General features: G+C 37.2%; 1 protein-coding gene across 1 annotated transcript in view; it reads right to left on the bottom strand.

Annotated features, from left to right (window-relative positions):
- The window catches only part of csmd2 (CUB and Sushi multiple domains 2), a 287,362-nt gene that overhangs the window by 117,616 nt on the left and 150,510 nt on the right, over positions 1–19,236 (bottom strand). Inside the window, exons 11-17 of the mRNA XM_058378138.1 lie at positions 15,652–15,755; positions 14,864–14,976; positions 10,476–10,658; positions 8,363–8,689; positions 3,766–3,960; positions 1,464–1,602; positions 463–650 (exon numbers count right to left, since the gene is read on the bottom strand). Of these exons, the coding sequence (XP_058234121.1) occupies positions 463–650; positions 1,464–1,602; positions 3,766–3,960; positions 8,363–8,689; positions 10,476–10,658; positions 14,864–14,976; positions 15,652–15,755 (1,249 nt within the window). The remainder of the gene's footprint in view (positions 1–462; positions 651–1,463; positions 1,603–3,765; positions 3,961–8,362; positions 8,690–10,475; positions 10,659–14,863; positions 14,977–15,651; positions 15,756–19,236) is intronic.

The following is a 19,236-nucleotide window of genomic DNA, read 5'->3' as shown; positions in this document are numbered from 1 at the left end:
CCAATTTATGTTTAGACTATGTGCCGAGGCTGATTATACCCTGGCTCTTAGTCTTCTGGTTCTTCAGTGTTTTGATTATCCAGGAATATTTACAGCAGGTTTGAATGCTCAGTTTTGGTCATTTTCTATAAAAGCATGTCAGAGACAGTACACTGAAAAACGAAATATCTAGTCGATTACTTTAAAGGAACATATTATGTGTAGTTTATATGAAATCTATTTTATTGAAATTTAGTTTATATGAAAAATGTTTTTATTTCTATTAGTAAATTTAATTTAAGTTTCTATTTTTTAGAGCAACTTACGCAGGGTGAGTGTGATCAACAATACTGAAGGTATTTTTGAACATAAAAAAGTTGTATTTGTTATTGGTGAGTATGCTCAGTTAACAAAAGCAAACCATGTTAATGTAAATCCAATGAGCATTGAATTTTTTTCAGTGTAGTTTAATAAATTTCTTACTCTCATATCGGATCCGGAAGCCGATGTCTGAATGGCTCTTGTCCGTCGTGAAGAGCAGGTACAGAAAGTTGGAGGTGCTAATGAGAAACTGGGGTACTTGGGTACCTTGGTAACTACCAATCAGGGGCGAGGAGGGATAGCGCCCATCCCGCACCTCCAGCACGTCATAGTTAACCTCTGTCCGAAACCTGCAGACATGAAAATATTTATTATATTTTACGTTTAGAAAGCTATAGCTATATCACATGTAAAGCAATATCAATACGATTCCACTAATGCTAGTAATGCTCAAACATGGATCACACTGAGCATGTGTGATTCTTCTGGAGCCCTGCTGATCGCCACATTCACATGCAGGCAGAGCAGCTTCAGATCTAAGCCTGAGGATCCTGGTGTCAGATGAATAAATAATCAACAGAGGCACATACGTGCATGCGGATATTCATTTGTGTTCATGAGAGAGCCTGAGGCTGCAATAGTTCTCACCCCAGCATATTGAAAATGTGCTTCACTCCACTGGGAGTATACCATTTACAAGGCGCGAGAATTAGTTTGTATGACTATATCAGTCTGTTTGCTGTAGTTGTGTATTTCATTAGCCCAGCCTGCCAGTACACTTGCTTGTGCACTAATCAGTGTAATGAATAAAATGTGCTATTTCAGAGAGAAGCCAGCCAAATGGAGCAGAACGCTATGTTTTATTGATGCTACATAAAATCAAAGAACAACCATTTTTGTTGTATTCATTTTACATGGAGAGCTGTCAATCATGCTAATGGGAGCTTTGAGTAAAAATTGTTCCACGGCACAGAGGATTTGTGTACAGTTTTTCAAATGCTCATTTTTTAAATCATTTTTATTTATTTATTTTTTTGCAGTTTTCTGCGGAAGATGTTGTGAAATAAAAGCTGTGTATTGTAGCACTGATAGAATGACAGTATTTTAAATCATTTAAAAACAATCCAATATTTAAGCACCGGCAAAGCTCATCCGAGTCTTACTTGTCAAAGATGATCTTGATCGGGTATCCAGGTGGAGCCTCAATGATCCACTCGCAGTTGAGAGCCTCTTTATAGAGCTCGGGCCATCCGGGGGACAGGATGATGCCGCTGGGAGCTTTCAAATCTCCACCACATGGAGCTGCAAAATGGACAGACAGAAACCAAGCTGCTGCTTTGTAAAACAACCTTAATTAACCTTCAGCAATTCCAATCGAGCCTCGGAGAAATTCTAAGAAAAAACAAGTCACTGGCATCTTCTTTGCAGCATACGTTGAATATGAATGTTCTGGAACAGGTATACAATGCATAGCAACATATCAAACATTCACTCAAAAAATAACTCCATATTTCAGATTCTGCAATCTAACCTCTACCTCTACACTATTCACTTTTTTCAACACCCGGCCAACTTCTTAAAGTTTTTCCTTTTCCCAACATCTGATTAGGCTCATGAAATAAGCCTTACTTCTCCTCTGACACACCGCCATGTTGTTAATATTTTTCTTTAACAGCACAACCCTAAATGTTTTATTCTATATATAAATGGTCCATACTGATAAACTCATTTCAGTTAATTAGCCTGATGACTTTAGTGTCACAGAGGGGAAAAAAAATCTCTTTCTCAAAGAACAGAGAAGCAGTGGTGCTCTAAAAGCAGTGATTATGTCAGTCCACTGCCATACAGTAATGACTGCAGAAAAGAGTTATGTTGCTATATAACAGAAAATTTGCATCTTACAAAGACAGCATGAAAAGGATCGGCTCCTGCTGCCTTTCAGGTGGATAATTTTATCGGATCTCACTGAAGGGCATCTATGACATTGCGCCATGCCTGGCCTCAAATAATTTACAGTCGCCACAGTGGTGGATTTCATTTGATGAGAAGACATTTATTTTACTATCTACACACTTTTCATCACATAAAACAAAAGCATGAAAACAACCCATGGCTGAGTTGCATAAAATATGGCAAACAGGATTTTTTTGACTCTCTCCTACGCCAACTCATAATCTTAACACCTCTGCAGCAGACGGAGCTTCTTAAATAAAAGTAAAGCCATTTCAGAGGCGGATTTACACGGCATATATCTCCTGCACATCTGGAAGACATTTTATCCCCCAGATATTCCTGGTGAACTGTTACTGCAGTAGCAAGTAAAAAATATGGTTTATATGTGTGAGCATCTTCCTATACATTATGCAGATATATGCCTCATGAGAGATATTTACAGGGTGTATCAAGACTCCTTTTATTATCAGGATGAAAAATGTACATTTTTTAGAGAATTAAGAATAGCAAGAAATATGTATCACCAATACCTAAAAATAAAAATAAACACTAGCAGTCAGTATGGGATTAATAAATTATGCCTTAGTTATATAAAATGGTAACAACGACCACACGTGAATAATTCTGCACTGATAACTATAACTATAACACTTACCTAAATATCAACTAATAATGAGGCAATGTAAAGGCATGTACTAATCACAAACTAAGAGCTAAACTTAACTATGACAAGTCTTCATTCTGAATTCATGTGTGAATATCGACATGCTCAGTGTATGTTAGTTGGTGAGTTAATGTATTAATGTAACATGCTCTTTAATGCTCTTTAAGGAAACATATGAATGGATGTGCATCACTTCACATTGTTTATATAATCTGCATTATGCTGCTGCGTACTCAAACATCAATGGATTGTGCTGGAGTGCTTCCATAATTTACATTGATCCTCCTTATTGAACACAGTAAGACGCAATAATAATAAAATCATTTCATCTCAACCTGCTTTGTGGTGTTCTACATCACCGTAGTATGAGTACCTGCTCTGGGCAGCTTGAGCCTGGGGCATTGATCCTTACCCACAATTTGATCCATTTTTAAGTCATATATTTTCACACAAATTCTGTTTTATTTAGTTTATTTCTACATGCTAGTTAATACGTAAACACATGTAACTTCATGTCATGTCAAGACTTATGTCACAGTTAAGGTTAGCGCTTCATTAGTTTGTGATTAGTACATGCCTTAAATCATCATTAGTTCATATTTAAATATTAATTCAGGTATTAATGTGGAGTTATTCATGTACTGTTTTGTAAAGTGCTAAAATGGCATGTTAGCTTACACAGGGTGAAATATGTTCAGATTTTCTTTCTAAAAGATTATATTGTTTTTGTAACAATGACTTAAAAATGAAAGATTAGCAGTTTATACAGTGTTTATTAACAGTTTCAGTATTGAGACTATTACATAGGCAAAGGCTGACTCCTGTTTAAATTCATTTAGAGCACTGACCTTCACAGCGTGGCACAGCATTGTCCCACACTACATTGCCATCTTTGAGGATGCAGGAAATAGTCTGGGAGCCATGGGTCTTTACAAAGCCCTCCTCGCACAGGAAAGAGATGGAACTACCTAGCTGCAAATTCTCCCCGAAGCGCTTCCCATTGACTGGAACTCCAGGATCGGGGCACTCATTGTGGCGAAATGCTGAAGAAGAGAGAGAAGGTCAACTAAAATAGAAGAAGAATTTAAAAAACAGGCATATGTTTAGGCGAAAATTTTGTAGACATATAGCATATAAGTATAAGTAGAGCTGCAGACTATAGACAGCTCATGCAGATTTGGCAGAATGACCAACCGCCTGTCTTTGCAGAATGTGATTTTGCTTGACAAACTGATGCATGAGTAAATAGTATCATTAGCCCCTTCAGCTGAAAACATCATTACGACAGGGATTGTATTCCAAAGTCATACATAAAGGTGACAGAATGGTCTTTTGTATATAAAAATCCTGTGATTTCATGCTCAATGTGCAAAGATGCATTACTCTACTCAGTAATAGACTGAATCTAAAAGAAATGTGATGCTTGTATGATTAGTAGTTTTCTTATAAGTAGGGCTAGTGCGAATATTTGTCTGAGAAAACCTGTCACATGCCCAGATTTTCTATTATATATTTCTGGAAAATTCTGAACCGAAATCTGTCTCTCCTTTTGGGTGTTCTGCTGAAAAAAGCTCCACCTACATTTACCTAAAATTTATAACCAAAACCTATGGCAAACATTACATTCCTTTATCATTTAAAAGCACAATTAATTTGAGGAATGAGTTCTCATGTTGATTATCAACATCATCCACACCAGACTCTGCCTCATTACCTGAGTTAAAAGTCGCTCCCAGAATTTAAGCCTCATCATCTCGAGTTATTCATATTTGAGCTGATTTTAGTATATGCTAAAATCAGCTAGGAATATTCAACTGCTGAACAATTTCTTCAGTTCTGTTGGACATATTTCTTAGCATTGTCTTTTTTAATGAATGATCGAGTCTCATGTGTAAAGTGTGCACTCTTCTCTGTTTTGATCATGATTATAGTGCAGGAGAATTTTCAGAGCAACTGGAATGTCAACACAAACTGAACTGATTAGGTTTCTGTCTATGTCAATATTTATTTAATGATCCAAGTCATTTGATCAAACCATGAGATAATCACACTTAGCTAGCACTTAGCTTAGGCTTTAGACATCTTCATGTAGATTGACAGTTTTTACAGCTGGGTTAATAAACAGGCTCCTTACCCAGCATGATCTTTGCAGGCAGACAGCCTAGGTAGGGTTAGAAAGTAATCTAAACAAAAAAAAATGTCCAATATTGTTTTGATAAAATTTAATCATTATGTATACTGTATGTTACCGAAATACTGTACATTCAACACTGGAATTTTTGCTTTCATACATGCATAATGTTTAGCACAGCTGGAATGTTCATCCATATATCAAACCAACTAAGGAAGTAAACTTTGAAAGAAAAAAAGCACTGTTTTAGTCTTGTATTTATATTATTATTTAATTACTAATGTTGCACTCTCTCTGTTTTTTCATGCTTGCTTGATTTGCTGAAGGGTTGTTTACCCTTTTTCTATTGTGTTTTCTATTTCTGTGTGTACAAGAATGTTTTTAGCCCAGGCCATGTGAAACTCTGCCAAAGATATCAGATTCAGGCTTGTTAAACAGACTGATAGGTGAGAAAGCATATTTAGATTTGCTAATTATATTTTTAAAAAAAATTGTTGGCAATTTTCCCTTAAACTGTGTCAGATTCTAATTTTAGCTTACGCTCTAAAGTATTTTTAACACCAAATTTTAACTTTCAATACCAACAAATCAGCCTTATTAAACAATTAGGCAATGTAGATTTTCACACATTCAGTAATAATTACTACAGTAATAATTTATACCCCAAGCTTACGAAATCTCCAGATGACAGATATTGTCTTAACAAGGACACAATTGATTTCTAACTGCGAAATATTAAACCAGCTCCCATTTTCTGGACAAAAGAATCCCTCAGTTGAACTGTCACTTAAGAGACTGTCAGTCTGAAGTAAAGGAGGAAAATTAAAAACTACGAAGCATTTTTAAAAAAAATTAAGATTGAGAATCTGTAACACTGTTTAAACTTGAGGTCAATGAACAACATCCAACCAACCTGAAGAAGCTGGTGTAAATTCCCAAACAGCATGCAGAGCTGCTAGCTCAACAGACCTAAAGCTGTTACTGCAGCTAAATTTATTATTATTATTATTATTATTATTATTATTATTATTAATAATAATAATAATTATTATTATTATTGTTATTATTATTATTATTATTATTATTATTATTTATTCTGTGGACAAATAATGGATTCTAACTTAGAAAAGTTTATTAATGATTACATTTTAGTCATGTTTATTCCATTAAAGATGTTAGTTCCTGTCCTCAGTCAACACACCAGCTCTATGCACCACCAATGTGTCTTTAATCAAGTTCTGATCTCATTCTTGGCTATACCTCTGAAAATCAATCCACATTTCTCTTTCTGATAGCACATAAAAATGCACACATATCTTTCACATATTGATCTGCATTTAATTCAGGTAGTGTTGGAGCTGCACGAAAAGGTTACATTTTTGTAAAGCTGCCAAATTCTGTGTATCCACAGGCTCTTAATAAATTAAACAAAGAAACTTCCAAGAAAACTTTTTTGCTTGTCATTCTTGTTTCTGAGATCAATTCATTTCACATAGCACATACCACTGATTTATGTGCCGCAGGAAGTTGGTTGATTGCACATCTTGGAAACACTTACTTTATGAAGATGGCATCTACTGTTCTCTCTCTTAATTCTCTCTCTCCACCTGTCCGTCTGTCTTCACATCACAAGTTAGAAATGTGGTGGATCCTTAGTCTGATTTGCTTCACCCAAACAGGCGTTGTATCTCATCCATCACGATCACTCAGTTTATTAAACTGCCAGCTAGCCTTTCACTAGAATTTGCCATCCTCTTAATTAGCATGAGTGATGTTATCCACCCACGTCTCCCCCAAAAAAGTGCCAAAAAGGGGAGTTGTGTGATGTTGGATCACCTTTTGACATCTTTAATGAACTAAATCTGCTTAATTTCTTTATATGCAACATCTACATGGAAGTAGTTTATTAGACATACACACACATATCTGCTACTTAATCATCTCAATATTAATTATTAATCAAACTAATAAACCTACATCTAAACTCCTACAACAGCTGCTACTCTGAATGTAATGAGGACAGTGATGGTGAAGAAATATCCAGAAGATTCTGATGATTAAGTGCACATACAAGTTAGAATGGAAAGTAGTAAAACTGCAATAAAGCTTCTTTGGGAAGTCAGACAAATTCAGGGCAAGGCAGCCTCTTGATCTGAAAATAACAACACCAACACACGAAGAAGAAAAAAAGCTCAAACGTTCAAATGTTTCTCGGTATGTTACTGCAGTACAAATGCAAATGTACACTGACTGAACCCATTGGGGGCAGGATTTAGAGAATGTTGTTCATTGTGCAATGGTTAAAAAGCTGAAAACAACAGCACAAGTAAAATCATATTCTCAAACAAAAGAACAGAGTGACAGAATGACAGAACGCATCACCAGTTTTCAGCTTAGACAGGACGCACATAACTAAATACAATAAAGATATCAATCCAAATCATAATAGCCGTTATTATGCCAACTGTCCTCAAACAGTTATTATTAAACTAATAAAATACAGAAAAATGCTTTTCAGTATGCAGAAGACACTTTACATAAGCTACAATGGATTTCACTGTAGGGTTGCCATGTACAACCTGCACATTCACATCATAGAAAAAAAAATCTCTATATATCCATTTTCTGAACCACCTCCACAGGTTTGTGAGGAGTCTGGAGCCTATACCAGGGGACTCTGGGCACAAGATGGGGGACAGATTTTGAGATGCCAATCCGCATGTCTTTGGACTGAGGGAGGAAACTGAAGTACCTGGAGGAAACCCTTGAAGCACAGGGATAGCATGCACACAGAGCAGGAATCAAACCCACAACCTCTGTAGCTGCATGGCAAACATGCCACCTACTAAGCCACCATGTCCACCATTTCAGAAAAAAAACAAATAAAACATTAATACAGCTGCTGTACAGTACTTTTTATCTATAACTATAACTACACTTTACGATGAATTTGAATCATTTATATCTTCCGTTTTTCCATTAACATGTGCATCCATTTAAGATCTCACTCTTAAGACATCCTCTTTCGTGGTTCATCCAATGTAGACTATGCACTTTATAGTTCTATACTAAAAACCCAACCCTGATACTTTCAACCCTGTTCCTCAAAGAACAGCAAAATGTAGCCACTGTTAGCAAAGAAAACTTGCATAACAATTGTTTGTAGATTTAAAGCAGCATTGTTCATAGATTTAACATTTAGAAACGATTAAAAAATAAATAAATAAATGAATAACACAGGGTAAATGACACCCCTTCTGTTAAAGTACCACAAGAAAAGAAGAAGAGAAACAGCAGGATGAACCAGAACTTACTCGTAAAGGTGATGTTGAAGCCACGATCAGTATAGGTGTGGTCAGTGAGAAACTCCAGCCGTGCTACGTGTCCACTCGTGGTGATGGGCGATGGCAGAACATCTCCGGAAAAACTGCCCAAAATGGGTGACTCTGCCTTTCCCCCATCTTTAATGGACAGGAAGTCAAACTGCTTTTCCATGCTCAGGTCGTTAAAAGCCAGGTTGATCCTGCTCTCAGGTTTAGCAATGATCAGCCACACACAGTGCATGTTGTTCCCATACTCCTGAGGGTAGTTGGGTGAGAGCAGAACTCCAGATGGTGTAGTGAAGTTAAAAAAGCAGGAGACTGAGAAATGAGAAAATGATCATTTTGTTTTTGAGAAATTTCTTTCTATTGCATTAACACCAGTGACAAATTGCAACGATCTCAATACTATTCATTTAGAAAAAAAAATAATATTAGTTATTACTATGCTACTTGGTGTATATTTAGCTTGTATAAAAAAGTCTATCCTATACCACCCTTTGTTGATAATCAATTTCTTAAACAAGAACATGTAGATATAATAGCACCAAATTACAAAAATTCTTTGACTAAACAAAGGTAAAAAATATAAACATTTTTCCAGCTTAGCTAATGTTTTTATTAATCAATAGCTAACTTAGCTAACATTAGCTGACAAGTTATCTGTTGTAAAGAACTGTAATAAGAACTGCGAGCTAACTCAGCTAACCTACACTAGCTAATTAAAATACCTAGCATAGCTATGTAATAACTACTATCTTGTTAGCTAATTAGAACTGCTAGCTAACTTAGCTAGCTAAGGTTTTCTCAAAACAATGTTTCATTGTTAACCAACTTAAAACTAAGCTAAGTAAAATTAATCAACAGAAAATTATTGGCTAGTAATTAACTAACAAGTACTGAAATACAAACATTTTAATAGCTAGCTAAAGTGCTAGTCAGATATTTTATATTAATGTTAGGTGGCAGTTAATGAAAATAAAATGCATGGCATTTTGTATTGAGGAATTGATTTGAGTCACATTAATTGAATTAATTAATTGAAGTCACAGGATAGATCAGATATGAAGCTGTGTCACAATCTGAGAGGTCAACTTTAAATAAGTCCACTTAAACCATCTCCATACTCTTATACTTCCAGAGGCACATCCACAGACAGATGCTAGTTTCTAGGTCTTTATCTCTTCCTCCATTACTCCTAGAGATGTCTAAAAATATCCTTTTTATAAATGTGGATATATGTATGCAGGTCTCATCATCACTGTGTACCAAATGTACTGTAATAGTCTGTTAATGAATTCGACTTTTTTCCCCCTGCCTTTCCCTCAACTTTCTACCTGTCCTAGAACATCACGACTCATTTGCATGACCTAATTGCTGATGCTGCAATTACTAACATTATTCATTTGACACTAAGGACCAAATATAGTGCAGGCGATGAATATTTCAATTAAATTTGAAAGTGTAACATGGATTAAATGCGAGTTTGTTCAAAAGTCACTGACTGAAGGTGAAATTTTGTCAGATGTTTAAGTGCAGAGACATTCATTGACATTTGCAGACTAACTCATGGCACTCAACAGGCAAGTTGAACAGATGTAAATGATTCGTGATGAAGTGTTAATTGAATGTATTAGGCTCCTTTTACACCTAAGACCTCTTTTATAGAGACAAAAATGCAGGGCAGACCACTCTTAAGATGAAAATATCAGGTTATAGGCTGGGTATATGCTAATCATAACAATGCTGTTAGCTAGTAAGCTAGATTTATTAACTATGAAGATTAGATTAGATTGATTGCGTTCAACTTTGACAAGGAGGAGGTGTTCTTCAATTTGACAAAATATTCAATGTCTTAAAAATCCTTCTTTCACTCCCTAACAAGACCACCATCTCCATCTCCACTACCTCCATGTTTGTTTTCCTCACTTGCTGCCCACGCTACGACCTCACTGGATGGCTGATGAAAAATGTTTGATATCACGTTGTGTTTTCTCTAGAGGTGTGCACTTGTAGAAAAAAAAATGAAAGCATTCAACCGTGAAAAAATCCCATAGGTTTACATGTAAAATAAAACTTAGAATGAAAGCAAAATTGCAGTACTTACACACACAGCTGGGCTTCTTGGCTGACCACTGATTGTTCTTTTGACAGGTGATGTTCTTCTTCCCCACCAGCTCAAAGGCAGGTAGACATTCAAAATACAGTCTGTCCCCATGCCTGAAACCTGTGCCTTCTCGCTTGCCGTAGGCTGGAATTCCAGGGTCTCCACATCCTCCCTGGTCGATTTCTAATAATCAAGGGAAAAAACTAATTGAAATTGTGTTTAGGAAGCAAAAATACAAGTCAATAAAGCACAATCTAAGCAACTGTCTCTAAGAGACTGAAAGCCTTCTTATGGCACCTGAACTTGAGTAAAGGTCAGGAGACTGAACTGTGCTTTGATAGAGACTACCCTTATAGTGCGATCCGTTCTCACCAAAGAGGAAGTCAAGTGGAAATGATAACTTCTATAATGTCAGAGCAGTGAGCTGGGAGGTGACAGACAGAGCACGAGTAAGGGAAGGAGGTGAAGAGAGGGGAATTATAGGTAGACAGTCATGTCAAAACCTTTTTTGTGTGCTGTGATTTTGCTTCCTTATAGCTGCACTTGAGAGTTTTTAACAAAGAAATATTACAAAATAAATGCAAGCAATATGTCTAGACAGGTCACATAGCTAACCTTTAGTAGCCTGGCACTGCATGTGAGGTTTATGAATTCCTGTACAGGGAAAAGGTATGCAGGAATCTCATTAGGAACTTAACCTGAACTTGTTCTTGATGCTGTATGAATAGAAGGACTGGTTTGTTTGGCCGAAGCAGTATGCAATTATGTCCTGTCTGTATCCTCAAAAAGAATGTCTCAGCATGCACCTAATTTAGAAAGTCGAGGAAGTGGACGTGATTTATTCTAAGCCATTCTGTCAACATGCACACCCAGCACAATCTACATTTATGAGACTGTCATGTTTGTGGAGGTATCTCGGAAGTCAGTTTCCAAAGTGTTGAGTTTTGTCTCTCTCTCTATTTATCTCTCTCTCTTTCTCTTGTTTCTCTCATGCCAAGAGCATGTCACATGCATGCAAACTGGCCATGTCGTTACTGTTGTCTCTGACTGGCCCACACTCTTAATGAATTCCTTTTTCTCTCTCTCTTTTCACCTCTTCCTTCTACCTGTCTTGGCATGCCAGGCCTCATTTGTGAGCAGAAGGCAACAGTAAAATAGAGGGAAAGCACTGAGAAATTAAAGGAGAGAAATGTGTGAGAGAGTCTTGTCTCAATGGAGAAAAAAAAGAATAACACCATACTGAAAAATGTGTGCCAGAGGTGAATATGAATGGTTGTCTCCATAACAGATCCCATTTGAAGGGCTTCTCCCTTCAGTCTCCTCTTCAGGAGGTGAAATGCTGCTCAGTTGGGTTAAGGTCTGGTGGTGATTGACTTGGCCGGTCTGAAACCTTTTCTTTTCCCCCCAGATGAAGTTCTTTGTTTGTGAATTTTTTTGCAGTGTGTTTTGGGTCATTGCCTTACTGCATGATGTACTTCCTCCCAAATAGATCGGATGCATTTTTCTGTAGGTTTCTATAGACTTCTAAATCCATTCTGCTGCTCCCGGCATAAGTTACACCATCAATAAAGATTAGTGAGGCTTCTGGTTTTCATGTAGATTTGTCCTTTTCTTTAACAACAAATGCAATCTTCACAGATGAAACTAATTACACAGATTCAAGCCACTGACAATTCAGCCCTATTAATTGTTAAACACTAGAAGCTCCTTGGATATTAAGTGGTTCAAGCTATTTATACAGGATTTATGTAATATATTTTAAATGCACTACAGGTCAATGTAGTACGTAGTACATCTCAGGTGTTCTCCTATGTCATATTTTATCAGTATCTTCTAAACAACTTGCAGCAATGTAGGAGTGTGTGACAATTTTCGGCAGCTCTGCTTTTCTAACATGGGCTACACTAATGGAGACTCTACATATATATGGTCACAGCAGGCAGGCAAGACAGAAGGCCTCTGACAGCTCTACACAATCTCTCTCTCTCTCTCTCTCTCTCTCGTCATGGACTGTGTACACATACCCTACATGTCAGAGCTGCTGCAGATGTCCTCTGTCTAGTACAAAATGCTGTCTCTTGCACTAGGAGCTGACATGTGCACTTTCATAAGGCCAGATATTTCTTATTTACTCATTTCAATTTTTCACTGATTTATTTTCCTGTCACTTTCCTCTTTTTTTTCCCTTTTGCAAATCCAGATGGAAGTCACTGACTTCCTAGTGAAGGATTACTAATAATGCAGGAAGGCAAGAGTCCAAATAAATTCACCCAGCCTTGCAAAATGTGGAAATGCTTTCCTAAATGCAACTGCAGTCACCATTCAGTCGAGTTCAGACTTCACATATATGCACGTGTGTAGGTGTTTTTGCCATGTACTGTAGGAAGCATGTCATTTACAATCTTGTGATAAATATTTAAATGTAAACACTGTGACAATCGGAAATCAGTACGATCAAATACTTTAGCAGCAATAAAACGATTAGGATACAAATTAAGAAGGCACATACATTGATACAGATGCTCTAACCAGAAACAGTGAGCATACTGAATTCATTTTGCACACGGAAATTCAGAAGCCCTGTCATGCATGCCAAATTAGAGCTTGTGCCCCCTTTGGGGCTGTGCAGTTAGAATATCTAGGGAAGATGGGATGAAAATAATGGAAGAGGGAGAGATTAGAAGCTCAACGTCTCAAAGCCTGAAGTGGTTATAAAGGAGAAGCCTGTGGCACGTGTCTCTTTGCACTTGCCTTAATAGAAGATCAGATCATAAATGCGCCAGTGGCAGTAATGAGGCATTTGCTGTCTCTTTAATACCCTGCAGTCATTCTCAGAAATCCCTTATTCTTAATGTCAAATATAATTCCGTATAATTTTCAGTATATGCAGGCATCTCTCAACACGGACATTTATTTCCAAGCAAGTGAGATAGAGTTAGAGACAGTGATAAAGAAAGCACCTGCATTTGAGCACTATGAATGCAACAATTATGCTAAAACTATGGAAATAAGAATTAAAATAATTTGGGGAAACATTTCCAAAGGAAGGAGATTAAAAGAGATTCTTCATCTTCAACTTCATTAAGTCTGTCTCATTGTTTTAATTATGCTGGGGTGTGTACAGTACTCTGCTCTACTTTCCTGTTATTTTGCAGATTAAAAAAAAAAAAAAAAGAGCCTCAAGGCTCAGAGCAAATCTCAAAGTAGAAGCTAGATGCATTCCCAGCATGTAGCTCGATACAGTTGTTAAAATAAATAAATAAATAAATAAATAAATAAATAAATAAATAAATAAATAAATAAATAAATAAATAAAACAAAAACTAAGGTGTTTATAGACTCCCATTAAATTTTTTAACATCTTTTTTTAACATAATTTTTTAAAGACAAGGGGAACTTTCTGAAGAACCTGGTGTCCGCACTTGACCCTTTGACATCTTAAGAGAGAAACATTATGCAGAGGAATTATGAAAAATTGAGTAAGTGGGATAGAGAACATCATGCTGTGCTGTCATGGTAGACAAATACACACAGATTTTGGCAAGCAGCATCATTACAGAGTCAGAGGGAACTGAGGGGAGACGCTTCTAACAATGCAAAGGGGAGAATAAGCCCCTTAGAAAGAGTGTGCATTATTAAACAAGAGCCTCTCTTTCCTCTCATCTAAAGATGAAGAAATATTTAATAAGAGGTAGGCTGAGGAAGAAGAACAAAGCTTTGGAAATACTAGTAGGAGTTATGATGACAATTGTGGTGGCTTTTTAAGTAAGATGAAAGGTTACATTTTCACCACAATTAAAGGAAAACCCAATGCAGAAGTGGAAAAATAAAAGAACGAACAGAGATGAGATGGCAGAGTGAAAATATCTGTGAAAAGATCAGCACTTTTAGGTCAACTGTCCTGTCTGCTTCACTGACTAATGTCCTCTTTACCCGGTCATTGACTGCTGGTGGACAGGCTCCTTCAAGGAAGTCACAGTATGCCTTTTTTTTTTTGCCATATTCAGATTTATCATTTTCTAAAACTTTTTTTCTGGATATTTTCTTAATAGCTTCATGATTTATGCCTTTTCTTTAGAAATAACAAACTCCAGACCTTTTCTATTTAAATTGAAATCATGTATACACATTTAATACTATTAATACATAAATACTTATGCCAGGAGCTGTTTGTACTATATTTTTAAATGTAGTTTTAAAAATGGATTTCAGGTATTGTACATACATTTGTGTGCACACAAGTAACCATACACAAAAACCAAAAATGCCAAACCAGAACCAATGCATTATGTTTACGTCTCCCATAAGAAGTCCACTAGCCCATGCCAATAAACAACTGGACCACAATATATTCCTTTTTTTTGTCTGTGTATTCTGAACTGACTTACCCTCATAAGATACCTTGAATCCCAAGGACCCACTGGTGTCATCTGTCTTGAAATTAAGCCACATCTGATGACTGGTGCTTACCACCAGGTCTGGAGTATTAGTTCCTGAAAGCCTGCAAATAGAAATAGGATTCAGAAAACATATCTCATTTGGTAAGTTTAGAGCACAGCCTGATCCTAATGTACTCTATACCAAAAGCCTTGGCTGATTACGAAGTTTCTCTGGCTCTGGGATTATGGGGCTCACTAATTGAGCGCATTAGGCCATTTGAGGTTTTGAGCACCCAGGAAGAGCGTGAGAGTGAGAGAGAGAGAGAGAGAGAGAGAGAGAGAGAGCACCCAGGGATGCTATAATCGTGCTCAGCGACTGCACGAGCACTCTCAAGGCTCTGCCAGAGAGTGCACATAAAGCAGCATCAATAAAACTTTATGTACACCATAAATTTCAGCACAATTAATAACAACACTCTGAGAAACATTCCAGAGCATCTGGTAAGGCAAACTGCATTACGGGCATCAATATGCAGCAAGCTTTTTTTTTTTCTGGAGGCGTGATCTTCTTGTAACTTTGAGAGCCAAAGTGATTGGCACTTAAGCATGGGGTATTTCTCCCATCCCCTGTTACATAGAGGGCTGATGAAACGAGGAGAAACAGAGTGAGAGGAGGAGGAGGAGGAGGAGGAAGAATAGAGAATGTGAGGGTTAAAAGATGAGAACAGCAAGGAGAGAAAAAGAAAAAAGCAATAGAGAGTATCAAGTACAAACGTGCTAGAGACAAAAGTACTCACACATGAAAGACAGTCCTTTGGTCCCCAATTACGGCTCCATCGCCCACAGTTAGAGTGTCATAGCCACGCTCCAAGTCAAAGTCTTCAAAGGTCAACTTTATTACCTGCACACAAGCCCATCAGCTTCAATTACTGCACAGATCAGCAGCGAGTCTATAACACCCCCACTATCCGTTTATTCATTTACGCTTTCATCTACCAAGCTCATCAGCAGTCCAATTTCACGATCGCAGAATGCAATTGAACCTGAACTACTTCCTGTTTCTGTATTACTGTAGCTGAGTTTATGCTCAGAAAAAAAAGTATGAAACTATGAACAGTAGGTAAAATGTGGATTTATCATACCATACTACTGGCAAGTGGATGAGGCTGGTGATCAAGGGCAACGTCATGCAAGTGTAAAAAAAGTGAAATAATACGGCAAAGTTGAGAAAAACAAGCAAAAAGCACACAGCAGAGAATGATCTGAGTGGCACACAATGAAAATCACTTCCTACTCTGTTTTTTGCTTTCATATAGGAACAGAAAATAGGTTTTAGCAAACCATCTGTTGAAGAATGATGGGTCAATGGTGCTATAATCAACTGGATGCTAAAATGGTGAAAATGATTGATTAAATATAGATGTTTTGCTTTCTCTCTGATTGTGCAGTTTGAGCTAAATTTAGAGTTACAAAATGAAATCAATATTTAGTTGAGGTAGTTTTACCCAACTGACCCTAGTAGATTTTCTAAGACCTCCATTCAGGTTATGTAAATCACCTGTGTGTAGTTTGCCAATTTTATTTCGCCAATCATTCTCCTTACATTGTTGTCTTAGACAATTCCCACTCACCAGCCAGTTCTTCCTTCTCATACAACATCATTGGATGGAAAAATCGAACACATGCTTCCTTTAAAAGAAGCTGTCCAGCCAGTGGTGAAACTCATGGTCCTGGAGAAAGGTTTCATTTCACTATGGCCTGCATCACCTATATATGGTTGAAATGACAATTAAAGCTTCTTGACTTGACATGACATGACCATGACCATGACACTTGATGAAAATACAGAGCACCACAAATGAAGCACTGCCATTTTTTTTATTGATATGCTGGAGAACTGCTTGTGGAAACAAGTCACACAAATGATGGTAGAATGCTGTAATCTTTTCTCTCAAAGCCAAACCAAAACATGCTTCCTTTAGGAGAAGCTGTCCAGTTAGTGGCCTAACTCATGGACCCTGAGAAATGTTTCATTTCACTATATTTTAGTGATATTTCACTATATCCTGCTTTCCTGGACTCTCTGCTATGGACAGCTGAATCATCATTATTCCAACTACTAATCTCCAGATAAATGGGTGAACACTTTTCTATTTCATTACTCAGGAGGATCACTTTCGTGGAAACATAAAAAAAAGAAAAAGAAACTGGGGAAAATCTGGGTTGCTGGATAGTCTCTACCACTTCCTTTGAACCAAACCCTTGCCTTTAACACTGAAAACAATGTAAAGGATACAAAATGTGGAGTAAAAAGGAAAGCTTTTTCTTTCCTGCTGAATGTAATATAATGGAGTTTAAAACCAAGAGACAATCGATGATTTAGAGTAAAATGATAGCAAGCACTCAAATGCCATGCATGCAAACTTTGCCATGCATGCACAAATCCTGCAAAACTGTTCAAGCAGTCAGTCTGTCTAAGTTCTGAATACTGATGTGTAGTATTCAGTATTGACTCCTCACTACATGTATTGAACTCAACTCTGAACATGGCCCATGGTCAGTAAACATGGCTGTGCACCGGAAAAACACCACAACATGTAAGGAGAAAAAAACGTGCTGTCTAATCTACTGTTTCAAATTGTCTGCCACATTTCTGCCAAATTCTTAATGTTTGGGAGCCAACTCCTAATGAAAAAGCTTATATAAATGCAAATTGCATTCTGTCCTATGGTAAACACCTATGGTAATGAAAATTGCCAGGGGTGAGGAAGCAGCATTCTGGGTCAGATCTTAGATAAATGGATCTTCATCTCGCTTGTTCTCCTCCCCTCATACGTTTTTTCCAGGCTCTGTTATTCCTCACCATGTCGTCCTCAGTAAGTAAGGCCTGCACCATTCTTGCAGTCTCATGGGAAACAGTAGGTGTGGTATTGATTGGCAGTTTTATGGGCAGACAGTAAACATAGTAGACTCTCTGTGGGTTTCTGAGAGCTTGTAATCTCCTGAGCTCTAATCTTCTTTCATAGAGTACAAAATGCTGGGAGCAAATATGAACTTATGGAATGATATGAAGGTCGGCACTGATCTGCAGCCTGGGAACTCAGAGCACTGGGGCAAATCGGTTCTGCTGAATAAATGAACCTCAGGAGCAACACAATGATGGCTAGTGAGAGGTTAAGATTTATCAAGTAATGGTTTGAATTCACCAAACTCAGTTTTACTCAAAATGCATAGCTAGTCATGTGACAAGTGGCAGTACTTTTTTTTTCTAACCCAAAACCTATCCCTAACCCTAACCCAGTAGACACTATGGTTATAGGTAAATACTTACCATGGTTATAGGTAAATACTTACCTTATTACCTTATTAAACTACTTGCTGCAGATTAGTTTTGTGTAAATGTTTTCTTCTGTGAGATTTTGTTGTGTTACCAATTCAGTTTTTTAAAAGTGTTGGCTTGTGTAAGCTCTAAGGAGAAGATATTCAAATTTCATACTATGCTTCAAACATTATGTTAAACAAAATGAAATTCACAGAAACTCAAAATTGAGCCTAAAGTGAATTTTAGACAAATGGGATTCGTCAGTATTGCACTTAATACCAGAAGAATAAAGATAAAAATACAAAACAAACAAACAAACACTGCTAATTAAAGTGGAAAGAATCTGCCTCTGCTGTCTGGGAGCACATAATTTCATCTTTTCCTGCTTCCATGGGATTCGTTCATCTAGAACAGAAAGTCTTGACTCACATATTGACTCTGTTTGGGAGAATCATTTCCAAAAATGTCCTGCCACTCCAAAATTGATGCATCCTGCTTTCTCTCATTTTCTGCTTATGAATGCACACATTTCTCTAGGTACTCAACAGATGCTCGGTACAGCCTCATACGACCTGATCTGTTCATTTTACTCATTTTCTTTGCTGGCTTGGGTTTCGATCTCTAACCGTTTGCTAAAACGTGCTCTACATATAATTGTACAGAACACTTTAGTCTCTATGTAAAAATGTTTCACAGAGAAATTGACAAATTAGTTTCACACATTTTCAGCCTCAACCACTTTTCCAGTGATCAAATGGAAAATTTATTTTAAGTTTACTCTTACTGTGACAAAGAGTTATTATAGCTTAATGTTTCCATTATTTCTAACATAAAAGCTGCATATAATTAATGTTAGCAGTCACTATAAGAGGCAATGTCAAACTGGCTGATGTCTGCACAGCCTCCTGTGAGTGTGGGGGTTTGGGCACTGGCTCAGTGTAGCAAATACAGTTTTCATTGTCAGGTACATTTCACATAGCCCTAGTTTCGCTTCAATATCATGGCTGACCTCACGTCTCCTCTAGGCGCCATTGTGGACGACACAAAAATAGAATGTCAT

Source organism: Hemibagrus wyckioides, linkage group LG24, assembly GCF_019097595.1.
Source record: "Hemibagrus wyckioides isolate EC202008001 linkage group LG24, SWU_Hwy_1.0, whole genome shotgun sequence".
Lineage (NCBI taxonomy): Eukaryota > Metazoa > Chordata > Actinopteri > Siluriformes > Bagridae > Hemibagrus > Hemibagrus wyckioides.
This window is presented reverse-complemented; position numbering and strand designations above follow the sequence as displayed.